The sequence below is a fragment of the Macrobrachium nipponense genome, chromosome 17, assembly GCF_015104395.2.
Source record: "Macrobrachium nipponense isolate FS-2020 chromosome 17, ASM1510439v2, whole genome shotgun sequence".
NCBI classification, from domain to species: domain Eukaryota; kingdom Metazoa; phylum Arthropoda; class Malacostraca; order Decapoda; family Palaemonidae; genus Macrobrachium; species Macrobrachium nipponense.
The window spans coordinates 74,361,553-74,379,052 of record NC_087210.1 but is presented as its reverse complement, the minus strand read 5'-3'; the positions used below and the strand labels follow the sequence as shown (position 1 = coordinate 74,379,052).

The 17,500-nt window shown below is 41.3% G+C and overlaps 1 protein-coding gene across 3 annotated transcripts in view; it reads left to right on the top strand.

Moving 5' to 3' along the window:
• LOC135196064 (mediator of RNA polymerase II transcription subunit 20-like) overlaps window positions 1–17,500 on the top strand; it is a 292,162-nt gene that overhangs the window by 231,000 nt on the left and 43,662 nt on the right. For 2 of the 3 annotated variants that reach the window (XM_064222525.1, XM_064222526.1), the window contains exon 6: window positions 9,563–9,921. The exons of the other annotated variant lie outside the window; for it this stretch is intronic. In XM_064222525.1, coding sequence (XP_064078595.1) covers window positions 9,563–9,688 — 126 coding nt within the window. In that variant the 3' untranslated portion in view covers window positions 9,689–9,921. Of the gene's footprint in view, window positions 1–9,562; window positions 9,922–17,500 lie in introns of those variants that run through there. 3 annotated transcript variants of the gene reach the window in all.

Genomic DNA, 17,500 nt, shown 5'->3' with positions numbered 1-17,500 from the left:
TCTATATGTATGTCTATGTATAAAATACTTACTTCCTATTCTTTTATTATAATTTGAAGGACCTTCAACGTTTAGTTATAAACGTTGTATTACCCATATTTACCCTTAAGATCTTCTCATATTTTGAAGTCATTTACGTAATAAAGAGTATATAAACGAAAAAAAATTGCATGCCCATTTATGAACATTGACGAAGCAATTTTTTCTTATGGAGGCCGAATGAAGGTCTTAGTCTTCGAAGCTTTAAAGTAATTTAGATTTTTCACTATTTGCGTTTAATCTTGTCTTGAAATAAACGAGTGCGAGGCCAAGTGGTGCTGTTGCATCACCTTTTCATCCTGCTTCATCGGTGAAGGTTTTACAGCCTTTTGTTCTCTGTGGTTTTCAAGACATCGTGGATTATAAGTATAAGGCTTAATTTTAAAAATTTGGTACATTTAATCTTAAGAGCTGCTGGAATTACAACCTTTCAACATCAGGCTGATTAAGATGCCATAGGTTCCCATTCTTTGACCTCTGCCCAAAGTGAAATAATTCAGTAGGTTACCATTCCTTTGACCTCTGCCCAAAGTAAAAATGATCAGGTTTAGTCCCATTCTGACCTCTGCCCAAAGTGGAAATGATTCAGTAGGTTTTCCCATTCCTTTGACCTCTGCAGGTGATGAATTCAAGTAGGTTCCCATTCCTTTGAACCTCTGCCCACGGTAAAATGAATTCAGAGGTTCCCCTTTCCTTTACCTCTGCCCAAAGGTGAAATGATTCAGTAGGTTCCCATTCCTTTCCCACCCCTTCTTGCCCTAAAGTAAACCCAGATTCATAGGTTCCATTCCTTTTGACTGGCCCAAGGTTAAAATGATCAAGTAGTTCCCATTCCTTGACCTCTGCCCAAAGGTGAAATGATTCAGTAGGTTCCCATTCCTTTGACCTCTGCCCAAAGGTAAAATGATTCAGTAGGTTCCCATTCCTTTGTTTGACCCTCTGTCCCAAAGGTCCAAAATGATTCAAGGTGTAAAGTTCCCATTCCTTGACCCTCTGCCCAAAGGTGAAATGATTCAGTAAGGGGTTCCCCAGCCTTTGACCTCGGCCCAAGGTTAAAGAATTCAGTAGGTTCCATTCCTTTGAACCTCTGCCCAAGGTAAAATGATTCAGTAGTTTTCCCATTCCTTTGACCTGTCCCAAGGTAAAATTTGTTCAGTAGTGGTTTTCCATTCTTTGACCTCTGCCCAAGGTGGAAAATGATTCAGTAGGTTCCCATTCCCATTGACCCTGTGCCCCGGAGTGAAAATGATTCAGTAGGTTTCCATTCCTTCCTTTGACCTCTGCCCAAGTAAAACCCTGATTCAGTAGGTTCCCATTCCTTTGACCTCGTGCCCAAGGTAAAATGATCAGTAGGTTCCCATTCCTTTGACCTCTGCCCAAGTAAATGATTCAGTAGGTTCCCATTCCTTTGACCTCTGCCCAAGGTGAAATGATTCAGTAGGTTCCCATTCCTTTGACCTCTGCCCAAAGTGAAATGATTCAGTAGGTTCCCATTCCTTTGACCTCCCAAAGTAAAATGATTTAGTAGGTTCCCATTCCTTTGACCTCTGCCCAAGGTGAAATGATTCAGTAGGTTCCCATTCCTTTGACCTCTGCCCAAGGTGAAATGATTCAGTAGGTTTCCATTCCTTTGACCTCTGCCCAAGGTGAAATGGTCAGTAGGTTCCATTCCTTTTTGACCTCTGCCCAAGGTAAAAATAAATTCATAGGTTCCATATCCTTTGACCTCTGCCCTAAGGTAAATGATTCTGTAGGTTTCCATTCCTTTGAACCTCCTCGCCCAAGGTGAAATGGTTCAGTAGGTTTCCCAATCCTTTGGACCTATGCCAAAGGTGAAAGATTCAAGTAGGTTCCCCATTCCTTTGACCTCGTTTCCCCAAGGTGAAATTGATTCAGTTTAGGTTCCCATTCCTTTGACCTCTGCCCAAGGTAAAATGATTCAGTAGGTTCCCATTCCTTTGACCTCTGCCCAAGGTGAAAATGATTCAGTAGGTTCCCATTCCTTTGACCTCTGCCCAAGGTGAAATGATTCAGTAGGTTTCCATTCCTTTGACCTCTGCCCAAGGTAAAATGATTCAGTAGAGGTTGCACCATTATTTGAACCTCTGGCCCAACCCAATGGGTGAAATGATTCCAGTTAGGTTTACCATTCCTTTGACCTCTGCCCAAAGGTAACTGAAATCAATAGGTTTCATTCCTTTGGCTCTGCCCAAAGTGAAATGGATTCCCAGTAGGTTCCCCTACTTTTGAACCTCTGCCCAAATGTGAAAATGATTCAAGTTAGGTTCCCATTCCTTTTGGACCTCTGCCCAAAGGTTAAACAAAATGACTTCAAGTAGGCTTTACCATTCCTTTGACCCTCTGCCCAACCCAAAGGTAAAATGAGTCAGTAGGTTCCCATTCCTTTGACTCTGCCCATAAAGAGAAATGATTCAGGTAGGTTCCCAATTACTTTGACCTCCTCCCCAGGTGAATGATTCCAAAGTAAAAGGTTCCCTTTCCTTTGACCTCTGTCCAAGGTGAAAGGAATTAAGGGTAGGTTCCCATTCCTTGACCTCTGCCAAAGTGAAATGATTCAGTAGGTTCCTTTCCTTTGACCTCTGCCAAAGTTGAAATTTGATTCAGTTAGGATTCCCAAATCCCTTTGACTTTGACAAAGTGCAAAGGAATTCAGTAGGTTCCCATTCCTGTGCACCATCCTGCCCCCAAGGTGAAAATTGATATTCAGTAAAGGTTCCCTTTCCTTTGAACCTCTGGCCCACCCAAGGTGAAATGGATTGCAAAGTAGGTTACCATTCCTTTGACCTCTGCACCAAAAGGTTGAAATGATTCAGTAGGTTTCCCTTCCTATTTGACCTTCTGCCCAAAGGTGAAAATGATTCAGTAGGATTTCCCATTCCTTGGACCTTCGGCCCAAACGGTTGAAATGATTCAGTAGGTTACCCCATTCCTTTGCCCTCTGCCCAAAGGTGAAAATGAATCAGTAGGTTTCCCATTTTCCTTTGACCTAGCCCAAAATGGAAATGAAAGTGATTCAGTAGGTTTCCCATTCCTTTTGGACCTCTGCCCAAAGTGGACAAATTAAAACTGATTCAGTAGGTTTTACCATTCCTTTGACCTACGGCCCAAAGGTGAAAACTGGATTTCAGTAGGTTTCCCAGTTCCTTTGACTTCCGTCCCATGCCAAGGTGAAATGATTTCAGTAGGCTTCCCATTCCTTTGACCTCTGCACAAAGTAAAATGAGTCCGTAAGGTTCCCAAAATTCCTTTGACCTCTGACGAAAGTGAAATGATTCAGAAGGGTTTTCCCATTCCTTTGACCTATGCACCAAAGGTGAAAATGATCTTCAGTAGGTTCCCATTCCTTTGACCTCTGCCCAAAGTGAAATGATTCAGTAGGTTACCATTCCTTTGACCTCTGCCCAAAGTGAATGATTCAGTAGGTTCCCATTCCTTTGACTTCCGCCCAAAGTGAAATGATTTAGTAGGTTTCCCATTCTTTGTCCTAACTGCCAAAGTAAAATGATTCAGCTAGGTGCAATTCTTTGACTCCTGCCCAAAGTGAAATGATTCAGTCAGGTTTCCCATTCCTTGGAACTCTGCCCCAGGTGAAATGAGCAGTTCAGGTTCCTTACCTTTGCCCTCTGCAAGGTGAAATGGATTCAGTAGGTTTCCCATTTCCCTTTGACCTTGCCAATGTGAAATTTGATCAATAGGTTCCCTTCCTTTGACCTTGACCCAAGGTAAAATGATTACAGTATGGTCCTTCCCATCCTTTGACCCTCCTGCCCAATGGTAAAATGATTCAGTAGGTTCCCATTCCATTATTTGACCATCTGCACCCAAAGGTGAAAATGATTCAGTAGGTTCCCATTCCTTTTGACCTCTGCCCCAAAGGTGAAAAAATGACTTTCAGTAGGTTCCCATTCCTTTGACCTCTTAGGCCCAAGGTAAAATGATTCAAGTAGGTTCCCATTCCTTGGACCCTCTGCAAGCCCAAAGGTGAAATGATTCAGTAGGTTCCCATTCCCTTTGACCTCTAATGCCCAAAGGTAAAATGAGTTCAGTAGGTTCCCATTCCTTTGACCTCTGCCCAAGGTGAAATGATTCAGTAGGTTCCCATTCCTTTGACCTCTGCCCAAAGGTGAAAATGATTCAGTAGGTTCCCATTCCTTTGACCTCTGCCCAAGGTAAAATGATTCAGTAGGTTCCCATTCCTTTGACCTCTGCCCAAAGTGAAATGATTCAGTAGGTTCCCATTCCTTTGACCTCTGCCCAAGGTAAAATGATTCAGTAGGTTCCCATTCCTTTGACCTCTGCCCAAGGTAAAATGATTCAGTAGGTTCCCATTCCTTTGACCTCTGCCCAAGGTAAAATGGATTCAGTTAGGGTTCCCATTCCTTTGACCTTCCTTTGTACCAGGTAAAAGGATTCAGTAGATTCCCAATTCCTTTGACTTCTACCAAAAGGTGAAATTCATTCGTTAGGTTCCCATTCCTTTGACCTCTGCCCAAGGTAAAATGATTCAGTAGGTTCCCATTCCTTTGACCTCTGCCCAAGGTAAAATGATTTAGCCAGGGGTTCCAAAATTCCTTGACCTCTTGCCCAAGGTTAAAGAATTTCAGTAGGTTCCCATTCCTTTGGAACCATCCTACCCAAGGTGAAAAATGATTCAAGTAGGTTCCCTTCCTTTGACCTCCTTGCCCAAGGTAAATGATTCAGTAGGTTCCCATCCTTTGACCTGTGACCAAAGTTAAAAATGGATTCAGTAGGTTCCCATTCCTTTGACCTCTGCCCAAGGTAAAATGATTCAGTAGGTTTCCATTCCTTTGACCTCTGCCCAAAGTGAAATGATTCAGTAGGTTCCCATTCCTTTGACCTCTGCCCAAGGTGAAATGATTCAGTAGGTTCCCATTCCTTTGACCTCTGCCCAAGGTAAAATGATTCAGTAGGTTTCCATTCCTTTGACCTCTGGTCCCAAAGGTAAAACTGAGTTCAGTAGGTTCCCATTCCTGTTTTGACCTCTGCCCAAAGTAAATGATCAGTAAAGGTTCCCTTCCTTGACCTACTTGCCAAAGTGAAATGGACTCCCAGTAGGTTCCCTTTCCTTTGACCTCCTGCCCAAGGTAAAAATGATTCCCCAGGTAGGTTCCCAAATCCTTGACCTATTGCCCAAGTAAAATTTGGATTTCAGTAGGTTTCCATTCCTTTGACCTCTGCTCCCCAAAGGTGAAATGATTCAGTAGGTTCCCTTATTCCTTTTGACCCTTGCCAAAGTGAATGGATTCCCAAAGTAGGTTCACAATTCCTTTGACCTCTTGCCCAAAGTAAAATGATTCAATAGGTTTACCCATTTCCCCTTTGACTCTGCCCAAAGGTAAAATTGATTCAGTAGGTGGTTCCCATTCCTTTCACCTCTGCCCATAAAGTGGAAATGAATTCAGTAGGGTTTTCCCATTTCCTTTGACCTCTACCCCAAAGGGTGAAATGACGTTTCAGTGTCCCATCCTTTGGACCTCTGCAGGTGAAATGGATGCCCAGAGGTTCCCTTTCATTTTGACCTCTGCCCCAAAAGTGAAATGATTCAGTAGGTTTCCCCTTTCCATTTGACCTTGCCCAGTAAAATGATTCCCCAGTAAAGGTTCCCATCCTTCAAAACCTTATTGCCCAAGGTAAATGAATTCAGGTTAGGTTTCCATTCCTTTGACCTCTGCCCAAAGTGAAATGATTCAGTAAAGGTTCCCAAAAATTCTTTGACCTATTGCCCAAAGTGAAATGATTCAGTAGGTTCCCATTCCTTTGACCTCTGCCCAAAGTAAAATGATTCAATAGGTTACCATTCCTTTGACCTCTGCCCAAAGTTAAAATGGCATTCCAGTACTTCCCATTCCTTTGACCTCTAGCCATAAAGTGAAATGATGCCAGGTAGGTTCCAATTCTTTGAACTCTTGCCCCAGGTTTAAATGGATTCCCAGTTACCCTTGCATTCCTTGACCTCTGCCCAAGGTGAAATGATTCAGTAGGTTCCCATTCCTTTGACCTCTGCCCAAAGTGAAATGATTCAGTAGGTTCCCTTTCCTTTGACCTCTGCCCAAAGTGAAATGATTCAGTAGGTTCCCTTTCCTTTGACCGTCTGCCCAAAAGTGCAAATGATTCAGTAGGTTTCCCATATTCCTTTTGACTCCTCTGCCCAGCGGTGAAATGAATTTCAGTATGGTTTCCCTTTCCTTAGACCTCTGCCCAAAGAAATGAATGGATTTCCAGAAATAAAAGGTTCCCATTACCTTTGAACCTCCCGTGAAATGATTTTTCAGTAGGTTCCCATTCCTTTGACCCCCTCCCCCCCTGCAAAGTGGATTTGATTCCCCCAGTAGGTTCCCGGTTTCCTTTGACCTCTGCAAAGGAAAATGAATTTCCCAAAGTAGATTCCCTTCCTTTGACCTCTGCCCAAAGTGGATTTGATCCAGGTAGGTTCCCATTTCCTTTGACCTCTGCCAAAGGTGAAATGATTCAGTAGGTTTCCCTTTCCTTTTGACCTTTGCCCAAGTGATTTGATTCCCAAAAGTTAGGTTCCCTTCCTGACCTCTGCCCAAGGTGAAATGATTCAGTAGGTTTCCATTCCTTTGACCTATGCCCAAAGTGAAATGATTCAGTAGGTTCCCATTCCTTTGACCTCTGCCCAAAGTGAAATGATTCAGTAGGTTCCCATTCCTTTGACCTCTGCCCCAGGTGAAATGATTCAGTAGGTTCCCATTCCTTTGACCTCTGGTGCGCTGTGCTGGCATCTGCCCAGGTGAAATGGAATTCATTAGGTCCCTTTCCACTTTGACCTCTGCCCAAGATGAAATGATTCAGTAGGTTCCCATACCTTTGACCTCTGCCCAAAGTGAAATGATTCAGTAGGTTCCCATACCTTTGACCTCTGCCCAAGATGAAATGATTCAGTAGGTTCCCATACCTTTGACCTCTGCCCAAAGTAAAATGATTCAGTAGGTTCCCATTCCTTTGACCTCTGCCCCAGTTGAAATGATTCAGTAGGTTCCCCTTCCTTTGACCTCTGCCCCAGGTGAAATGATTCAGTAGGTTCCCTTTCCTTTGACCTCTGCCCAAGGTGAAATGATTCAGTAGGTTCCCTTTCCTTTGACCTCTGCCCAAGGTGAAATGATTCAGTAGGTTCCCATTCCTTTGACCTCTGCCGCAAAGTGAATGATTCAGTAGTTCCCTTGCCTTGACCTTCTGCCCAAGGTGAATGTTTCAGGAGGTTCCATTCCTTTGACCTCTGCCCAGTGAAATGATTCGGTAGGTTCCCATTCTGACCTCTCCAAGGTGAATGATTCCAGTAGGTTCCCATTCCCTTTGACCTTGCCCAAAGTGAAATTTGATTCCAGTAGGTTTTCCCAAATTCTTGACCTCTGCCCCAAAGTAAAATGATTCAGTAGGTTCCCATTCCTTTGACCTCTGCCCCAGGTGAAATGATTCAGTAGGTTCCCTTTCCTTTGACCTCTGCCCAAGATGAAATGATTCAGTAGGTTCCCATACCTTTGACCTCTGCCCAAAGTGAAATGATTCAGTAGGTTCCCCAACTTTGCCTCTGCCCCAAGTGAAATGATCATTAGGTTCCCATAAACCTTTGACCTCTGCCCAAAGTAAAATATTCAGGTAGGTTCCCATTCCTTTGACCTCTGCCCCAAAGTGCAATGATTCAGTAGGTTCCTTCCTTGCTGCCCAAAGGTAAAAGATTCAGTAGGTTTCCCATTCCTGACCTCTGCCCCAGTGAAATGATTCAGTAGGTTCCATACCTTTTGACCCTCTTTGCCCCAGTGGAAATGATTCAGTTATAGGTTTCCTTTCCTTTGACCTCTGCCCAAAAGTGAAATGATTCAGTAGGTTTCCCTCCTTTGATCTCCCTGATTCGGTTTGACCAAATGATCAGTGGTTTCCCTTTTTCCTTTGACCTTCCCAAAGTAAAATGTTTAGTAGGTTCCCATTCCTTGACCTCTGCCCCCAGGTGAAATGATTCAGTAGGTTCCCATTCCTTTGACCTCTGTCTGCCCCAGGTGATAAGAGTTCAGTAGGTTCCCATTCCCTTTGACCGTCTGCCCCAGTTGAAATGATTCAGTAGGTTCACCCATTCCTTTTGACCTCTGCACCCAGGCTAAAAATGATTCAGTAGGTTCCATTCCTTTGACCTCTGCCAAAAGTGAAATGATTCAGTAGTTCCCATTCTTTGACCTCTGCCCCAAGGTTAAAATTGATTCAGTAGTTCCCATTGCCTTTGACCTCTTGCCCAAGGTAAATGATTCAGTTAGGTTCCCAAAATATTCCTTTGACCTCTGCCCAAGGTGAAATGATTCAGTAGGTTCCCATTCCTTTGACCTCTGCCCAAAAGTGAAATGATTTCCAAGTAGGTTCCCATTCCCACCTTTGACCTCTTGGTGGTCCCAAGGCCCTAAAATGATTCGTATGCTTACCATTCCTTTGACCTGCAAGGTTAAAATGATGCCCAGTAGTTTCCCTTCCCTTTGACCTCTGCCCACGTGGAAATTTGTTCCAGTAGTTCCCATTCCTTTGACCCTTGCCAAGGTAAAATGTTCACGCTAGTATTCCCATTCCCTTTGACCTCTGCCAAGGTGAAACTGAGTTCAGTAGGTTCCCATTCCTTTGACCTCTGCCCAAGGTAAAATGATTCAGTAGGTTCCCATTCCTTTGGACTCTGCCCAAGGTGAAATGATTTCTGGCCCAGTTCCCCCTTACTTGGACCTTGCTCCCCAAGGTAAAATGTTCAGTTAGGTTCCCATTCCTTTGACCTCTGCCCAAGGTAAAATTGATTCCAAAAGGATGGTTACCGATTCCTTTGCCTTCTGCCCAAGGTTAAAATTTTGATTCCCGGTATGTTCATGTCCTTTTGACCCTTCTGCCCAAAGTTGAAAGGTGATTCCCAAGTTATGTACCCATTCCTTTGACCTCTGGCCCAAGTAAAGATTCAGTTATTGTTTGCCATTTCCTTTGACCTCGTGCCAAGGTAAAATGATTCAGTATGTTACCATTCCTTTGACCTCTGCCCAAGGTAAAATGATTCAGTATGTTACCATTCCTTTGACCTCTGCCCAAGGTAAAATGATTCAGTATGTTACCATTCCTTTGACCTCTGCCCAAGGTAAAATGATTCAATAGGTTCCCTTTCCTTTGACCTCTGCCCAAGGTGAAATGATTCAGTAGGTTCCACATTACTTTTCCTTCTGCCCAAAGTAAAATGATTCAGTAGGTTCCCATTCTTTTGACCTGTGCCCAAGGGGAAATGATTCAGTGAGTTCCAATTCCTTGGACCTCTGCCTAAGGAGAAATAATATTATTTCCATCCTATAGTATAGATGGCATATCGTATATCAGGCCTTGAAGAGGACCCGAGTAATGTAAGTGATAATTTTAAGAGTCGACTGCATCTAATCTTAAGATCTAATCTAAGCAAAGCCTCCCCCGGGTCGGAACGCTCCCTCAATCTCTTCTTTCTGTCCTTCTGCAGAATCGAAATCTGGAGCTCTACACGCCCCAGGACACCATCCTCCAATACGTGGAGAAGTTCACGGAGCTCCGAGACGGAACATCCAACCCACCGCCGTCACAAGCCCAGACCCCCACTAATCCATAGCCCATGGCGGTCCCGCCTGCAGGAGGCCCCAGTCCCACGAATGTTCCTGCCAGCGTTCCGATCTCGCAGCCTCCGGTTCATTACCATAAATCATTACCTGGGCCCTCCAGCCAATAGGGCCTTTGTCGGCGGCGTCTTGTTGCCTTGCGAGCGACTGAACGCGCGTCCTGGCTGACGATTGAATATTTATTTTATTTTGTGTATGGTTTCATTAAATTGTGTAATTATTTTAACATTTTTTATTTTAATCCTGGGTGAATAGTGATTTTTTTATTTAACCAACCAATTAATATTATTAATGTTAGTTTTTTTAGAAATTATCCAGCCATTTATTACTAATATTATTTTTATTAATTATTCTATTATTATTATTATTATTATTATTATTATTATTATTATTATTATTATTATATCTAATTTGTGTTTATTTTGTGTTTGAGAAAAGAGACTATGTAAACTCTTAAGAGAACTATTATTGATGCTCCGCTGAAGTTTCCTGAAAAAAATATAATCATCAGTGTAGCATCATTATGCCATTTGATATATCATGTAAATACCATCCTATTATAAAAATTTCAGAGTATAAGTATTTATGTATTATATGTACATGCGCACAGAAACACAACGAACACGTAAATTATATATATACATATATAATATATATATATATATATATATATATGTATGTATATATATACAAATTATGCGCGCGCGCGCGCGCGATATTTGAACCAGGGTGACAACAAACAGTGCATTTGAGCACAGTTAAAGAAACAAGTGGAGTTTGACTTATGCACGACTTAAGGTAAGCGCATTATATATAAATTTTTTTTTCAACAGGTAGGTAGCAGACCCCGCACCTGCATTAATTTTTAATGGAAATCTTACAGGTAATTCTTTATGTTGTTAGTAGGATCAAACTACCTTTACTCCTTATCTGTACATTAGACACATTCCTTTGGAAATAGATTGTTTATGTTTGTACATATCTAGACAGGTATTCATACTGTTATCTTAACTTTCTTTTTATGAAACTGGACTCGGTTGTGTTACGTTCTATCATGTTATTAAAGCACAGCACTTTTTTAGCGACTTAAGAAAGAAGCCGGATTGTTTTTTCCAAGGCCAATAGAATTTTAAAATTCTATTGGCCTTGGTTTTTTCAAACATGAACGAATATTGCTCCGTTATTGACCTGTAATTGTAGCTGTATTGTATCCAACATGATGTGTGTTTACAAAGACGTTTTGACTATTCGGCATTGAAATTGGTGCACTGCAGGTATTACTTAACGGTCTTTGCAGCGTCCCTTCGATTCCTAGCTACGGCCTCTTTCATTCCTTTTACTGTGCCTCCATTCATATTCTTTCTTCCATCTGACTTTCCACCCTCTCTAACATTTGTTTCATTGTGCAATTGCGAGGTTTTCCTCCTGTTACACGTTTCGAACCTTCTTACTGTCCATCTCCCTTTCAGCTCTTGGCTTTTGGGTTAAATTGTATACTCGTATTGTATGAGATTTGTACAATAACTTCAGAATTAGTTAAGTCCGTCTGCGCACAGGTCAAGTTACTGCTAAACTCGAAGTGTACCCAACCCTTCAAATAACGTCACTCGGTATCTTGAGCGCAGTATTTTAAAGCCTCAGTTCTTCAACGCGAATAAGAGACTAATTCCACCCTCGGTCTTGCATTTCGTTAACAGACGTTTCCCCGACAGACATTTTTTGTCGACTGAACTTATCGCTGACGGACACTCTGTCAGGTTGTCATTTTTACTCCTCATGTAATATTGTACTTTTTAAGTTAATTGGTACCGTAATTTATTTTTGCCTTATCATAAAACATTGTTTATGTGCCAGTTTCTCTCAGTGCTGTCGGTCATAAATTTTGTTCCTTTGATTTTGTCATTTTATAATGCTTGTGTATGATTTTGTTTTATTCGCGTGCTTTGATTTTATTTGTCTTTGGAGAAATTGTTTTCTATTTAAACTCCGCTGTCAAAAGTACGATACCCAACAAGGGATATATTTTGTCTATTTCATTGAGGACTCGGTTGGGAAAATGATTAAATGAAAGACTTCCCAGTTGATAACATCTAGAAATATTTCTTCCGCTGGAAATGTAAGGAAAGAGAGAAATAAGAAGGACGTCTCCAGACTAGGAGTGTCATTCTGCAAGAACCTGTATCTCATAGTCATCCACCTCTTCTCTGGCCATTGCAAAACATATTTTGAACATCTGCTTTGGCATATTTGGCTGTCACCCTAGGGGGGGTAGTGCCGTCAGTGCACCTCACACAGTGCACTGTAGGTGTTACTTAAGAGTTGTGGCGTCCCTTCGTCCCCTAGCTGCAATCCTTTTCATTCCTTTTACTATACCTCCTTTCATATTCTCTTTCTCCCATCTTACTATCCACCCTCTCCTAACAAATGTTTCATATTGTAACTGCGAGGTTTTCGTCCTGTTACACCTTTCAGGACTTTTGAATGTCAAAATTCGTTTCAGCGCTGAATGAACCTCATAGGTCCTAGCGCTTGGACTTCGGCCTAAATTTTATATTGTATTATATTCTGGACCAAATTAATGTATTGTTAGTAATGCAAGCAATCACCATTTTTGTATTCCCGCCTACCAGTTCGTTAGTCCCGAGTTCGATTCCCCGCTCTGCCAGCGTGGAGTCAGGGGCATTTGTTTCTGGTGATTAGAAATAAATTTTTCGATTTAATGTGGTTTGGATTCCACAGTAAGCTGTAGGTCCCGTTGCTAGGTAACCAACTGGTTCCTAGCCACGCAAAAATAGCTAATGCTTTGAGCCAGCCCCAGGAGAGCTGTTAATCAGTTCAGTGGTCTGGTCAAAATAGAATTTACTTTTTTCTGTTTTTCGAATAGACAAAAATGTCTTACAACAAGAAGTCACTAAGTAAATATGTCCTTTCCGTGAAGAATGTCTGTTGAGGAAACTTCCGTCAGCGACAAGTCGAGAACTCTTCTGTGAAACTACCGGTCAGTGACAGCGGTAGAAATTGTCGTTTCGAAGTATGCGTATTGAGGTTATTGCATTTAATGCAATTAACCTACTTTTTATGAAATAATTTTGAAACTAGATTAATAAACAATCGACGGACATCAAGATGAACTAGTAATTGGAGAATAACATTACAATGGACAATATACGAAGGGTATTTTACTCGTGTATATATTATATATATATATATATATATATATATATATATATATATATATATATATATATATATATGTATTATATATATTTGTATGATTTGTATGATTTGTATTTTACTCGTGTATATATTATATTATATATATATATATATATATATATATAATTTGTATGATTATTTTTGTGTATATATTATGTTTGTGTGAGCGTGTGTGTGTGTGTGTGTAAGTACGTATAAAATTCAGACTCGCATAGAGATCGAACCTATGTCTCCCAAATTAAATGCATAGGCGCTACCAACTGACTACCACAGGTCATATGTATATATTTTTGTACGCGCATTCGTATGCTTATATTTATGCATATGTTTTGGTAAGGTCATTTTATTAAGTTTGAACAACAATCTTATTGTAGTTGTAGAATGAGTGTTGTAAAATAATTTGAAATTGTTCATAGTTGTAGAATTGTAGTAATATAATTAGAAATTGTTCTACGTGACTTTTGTATATGTCATATTTCTTGGAATTTTGTATTTGCTAGTTGCTGTTTATGCACTGTCCCCTGTATATAACTTGTATATACAATCATATAAACGTAACTTTGTGAAGAGATACGTGTAAAAGATATAAGTATTAACATTGAGGGTATATAAAAATGACTTACTCTAAGCCATATAAAGCCTATCAAACGTAGACCTTATTCGTCATATTGATGAAGCCGGTGAAGTGTCATTTCATGATACCGTTATGCAATGTGAGCGTTGGTATGTTTTAATAAATATTTCCAAGTAGGACATGCCTTTGATTAGGATGGTTCCACAAAGACAGGTGCTTCTGAGATTGTGAAGTGGGTTGCTCGCAGCTTGGTGCACTGATAGCTAGAAGTTGCGTATATAGTAATGGCAGATAACTTTGTAATGTATTGTGCAGTGTAGGTTCTCAATTGAAAAAAATAGATAAGTGATGCCATATGATAGTCAACAAGTAACTCTTGCCTAGCCAAATAGCAAATTAAGCTCTTCAGTGGCGTGGTCGGTATGGTGTTGGCGTGCCACCTCGTTGGCCGCCAGTTCGATTCTTGGGCATTTCATTGAGGTGTGAGAGATGTGTTTTTCTGGTGATAGAAGCTCACTCTCGACGTGGTTCGGAAGTCACGTAAAGCCGTTGGTCCCGTTGCTGAATAACCACTGGTTCCATGCAACGTAAAAACACCATACAAACAAACCACGGTCCAGATACAGTATCTGGACCGTGAAACAAACAAACAGCAAATTAGAAATAAGAGTTACGGTTACGAATACAGTCCCTAACTTAGGTTATATCTTCTGCCGAGAAGCTCTGGGCCTGGTAACCCAGAAATTGCTCCTAACTTATACGAAGTACTCTAAGACCAACCACCCTTACACGTTAGCAAAGGGATAACCTTTCATCTGATGCTTTTCATTGTCAGTTTTGCTTCGCACGTAGTAATGTAGGTGATACAAAGAATGCATTGCTGTTGGCCCGATAGGCAGGGTAGTGCCACCTAAGACGTGGTGAACTGTAGGCTTTACTTAAGGTTCTTTGCAGTGTCCCTTCGTCCCCTAGCTGCAACCCTTTCTTTCCTTTTATTGTACTCCCAATCATATTCTTCCATCTTAACTTTCCACCATCTTCTAGCAATTGTTTCACAGTGCAACTGCGAGGGTTTCTTCCTGTTATACATTTGTAAGCTTTTACCCTCAATTTATATTTCAGCGCTGAATGACCTCACAGGCCCTAGTGCTTGGCTTTCAGCCTAAAATTCTATACTTTCCATAGCTGTTGCTGTGTCGTGGTATCACAATGGAATTATTGGCAACTATGCACTGCGTTGGTTCAGAGTTCAAGCCGTACTGAGGCTATGATAGATTTTATTGACACGTGACCGTTTTTTGGACTATGCAAGTCTACCCTCTGGACCATCAGTAACCATTTGCCCGGCTCCCTAAGGTCTTACGGGAAGGTTTTTGCTCCAGTCATATGTCTGTATTTTCAGTCTGAACTATTGTGAGGCGGCTCAGTGACCTGCTGTCTTGCTTCTGCTGTGCATTGGTATGGTCTTGGCATGCCACCTCGGTGGCCGCGATTTCGATTCTCGGGCATTCCACTGAGGAGTTAGAGATGGGCATTTCTGGGGATAGAAGTTCACTCTCGACGTGGTTCGGAAGTCACATAAAGCCGTTGGTCCCGTTGCTGAATAGCCACTGGTTCCGTGCAACGTAAAAACACCATACAAACCTCTAAAATAGGTAAAATCTAGAATACATTGAATTTTTTACAATATTGAATAATGTAAAAATGTTTGTTTCCTGAGATATGTTACCCGATAAGCGTTATGTGACAGACAGAAAAATTAATGCTTTTTGCTCAATTACGCTTGAGAAGAGTATTTTATAAAAAAAAAAATAGTCAAAATATCAACGTTTTGTGATTGTTCCCGAAACGTCATGGGTTAAAAAAAAAACCAGAATTCGGATGACACAGCGTAAGCGAAGATTGCTTAGAGAGATCATTGATGTGACATTTTCTGTACCTTGGACAGGGTAGAAAGGTCACACGCATTCATAAGCTCTAATCCAAGAAACATAACAGAAAATAATGACTAAAACCAAAAGTTATAGCAGGATGCCATCATTGTCTGACTATGCATTTGTAATCAGCAGCTCTGCCCGATATCTGATGAGAAGCCTTACACTGGAAACATGTTAACCACTTTTTTTCACCTAGAATTTGTGAAGGAATGATCGTAATTGCATAATAATTATACCGATCATTTGTATATGGCAAATATTGCTGTTATTATATCTTCCACATTCTGCTTAAATAAAAAAGGAGAGGTGACATAGATACGTCATCTTTATGTTTCCTCCCGTAAAGGGTTAATGTCGTCACTGCACTCTTTCAGCGTCCCCTCGGCCCCTGGCGGCACCCTCTTTCCTTCGTTTTACTATACCTGCGTTTATATTATTCATCTTTCACATCTGTCCACCCTCTCCTAACAATTGTTTCACGGTGCAGCTGCGAGGTTTGCCTCCCGTTACACCTTTCAAACCTTGCTATCAATTTCTCTTTTAGCACTGAATGAGCTCGTGTTGGCCTGCCACCCCGGTGGCCGCGAGTTCGATTCTCGGGCATTCCATGGAGGGGTGAGAGATGTGTATATCTGGTGATAGAAGTTCACTCTCGACGTGGTTCGGAAGTCACGTAAAGTCGTTGGTCCCGTTGCTGAATAATCACGGGTTACATACAACGTAAAAACACCATACAAACAAACAAGACCTCATAGGTCACAGCGCTTGGCCACTGGCCTAAATTCTATATTTTATTCTATAATCATCTTTTCTGAAGAATTCTTGAAGGCTGCTTGACTAAACGTTTAGCCGAACAGGTCGTAATTCGTGAGATTCGATTATTGTCAGTCATGAGAGGACTGGAGATGCGTTAGCTGTCAATTCTTGTATGAACGACCGGTAGTTCAACAGTTAGAGCCACTCACAGGATTATCACATTTAGTGTCCATTGTGCTGTGGTGTCATGGAGGTAAGATTTATTGCCTAGTTCGCTGGGGCGGTAGAATGTTACGGCGCTAAAAACGTCTCATCACAAGGTGGAATTGTGTGTGCCAGTTTAAAACGCCATTTCCCAGTGTATTTCTTGAAATTTGAAAAATGAGATAAGTTTTGTTTTTTAATTATTGCAAAAGAAATCCTTGCATTTTGCTGGTGCCTATCCCACAGTACCCCTTCCCCTCCCATTTAATCCCTACCCACCTACCCTTAGATTCTTTTAATGCCAAAGCCTATTGGACAAACTACTCGGTACCCTGGTTTAACATTGGCCCGATTGAAACAAGAAAAAGCGGAAGAAAGATGAGAAACGCGAAAAGTGAGGAACACGGAAACTAGACGAGAATTCTAAAGACTTGGAAGGAAACAGCCACCTACCAGGAGAATTACTGATGTTAACAACAAATCTGTAAAATCAGGCCATGACTGATTCTTCGAGGTCACGTGAGGCACGGGAGGGAAGGAGGAAAAAACTGAATAAAATGAATTCCCATCCTGTTGGCATTTCTTGGTGTTATTAACTCCGGGCGGAGGGTTGGTAGCACACCCAGATTGGCTTATCATGTTTCCTCAAGGCTCGTAAAGAGCATACCAAGGACGACGGACCACGGGAATATTATAAGTTTCTCTCTCTGCCCATGAACCCCAAATGGTCCCGGGGGGGTGGGGGGAGGAGAGATTGTGTTGCTGAGGCTGCGGACGAGTATACTCGTTTTTTTTTTTTTTTTTTTTTTTTTTTTTTTTTTTTTTTTTTAATGCTGCTGGACATTATCTTTTGCCGTGCGGCTGTCCTGAAAGATTTGCAATTATTGTTGCTTGCTTTATCGCAGATACGTATTTCGTGTTGAGGTTAGGGTTGCTGGGGATGTTAGAGCAATTGTATCTATTTATTTATTAGTTTGTTCGTTTATTTTTTCCTTTTCAGTAACTTCTGTTACTTCGCTCTAACGAACACCATATTCTTTGGATTTTTTAATGTAAAGTCGTGGCCCCTGTGGGCTTGTTTCAATATGAATAGAGTTCTTTTTCTGAATAGTAATAAA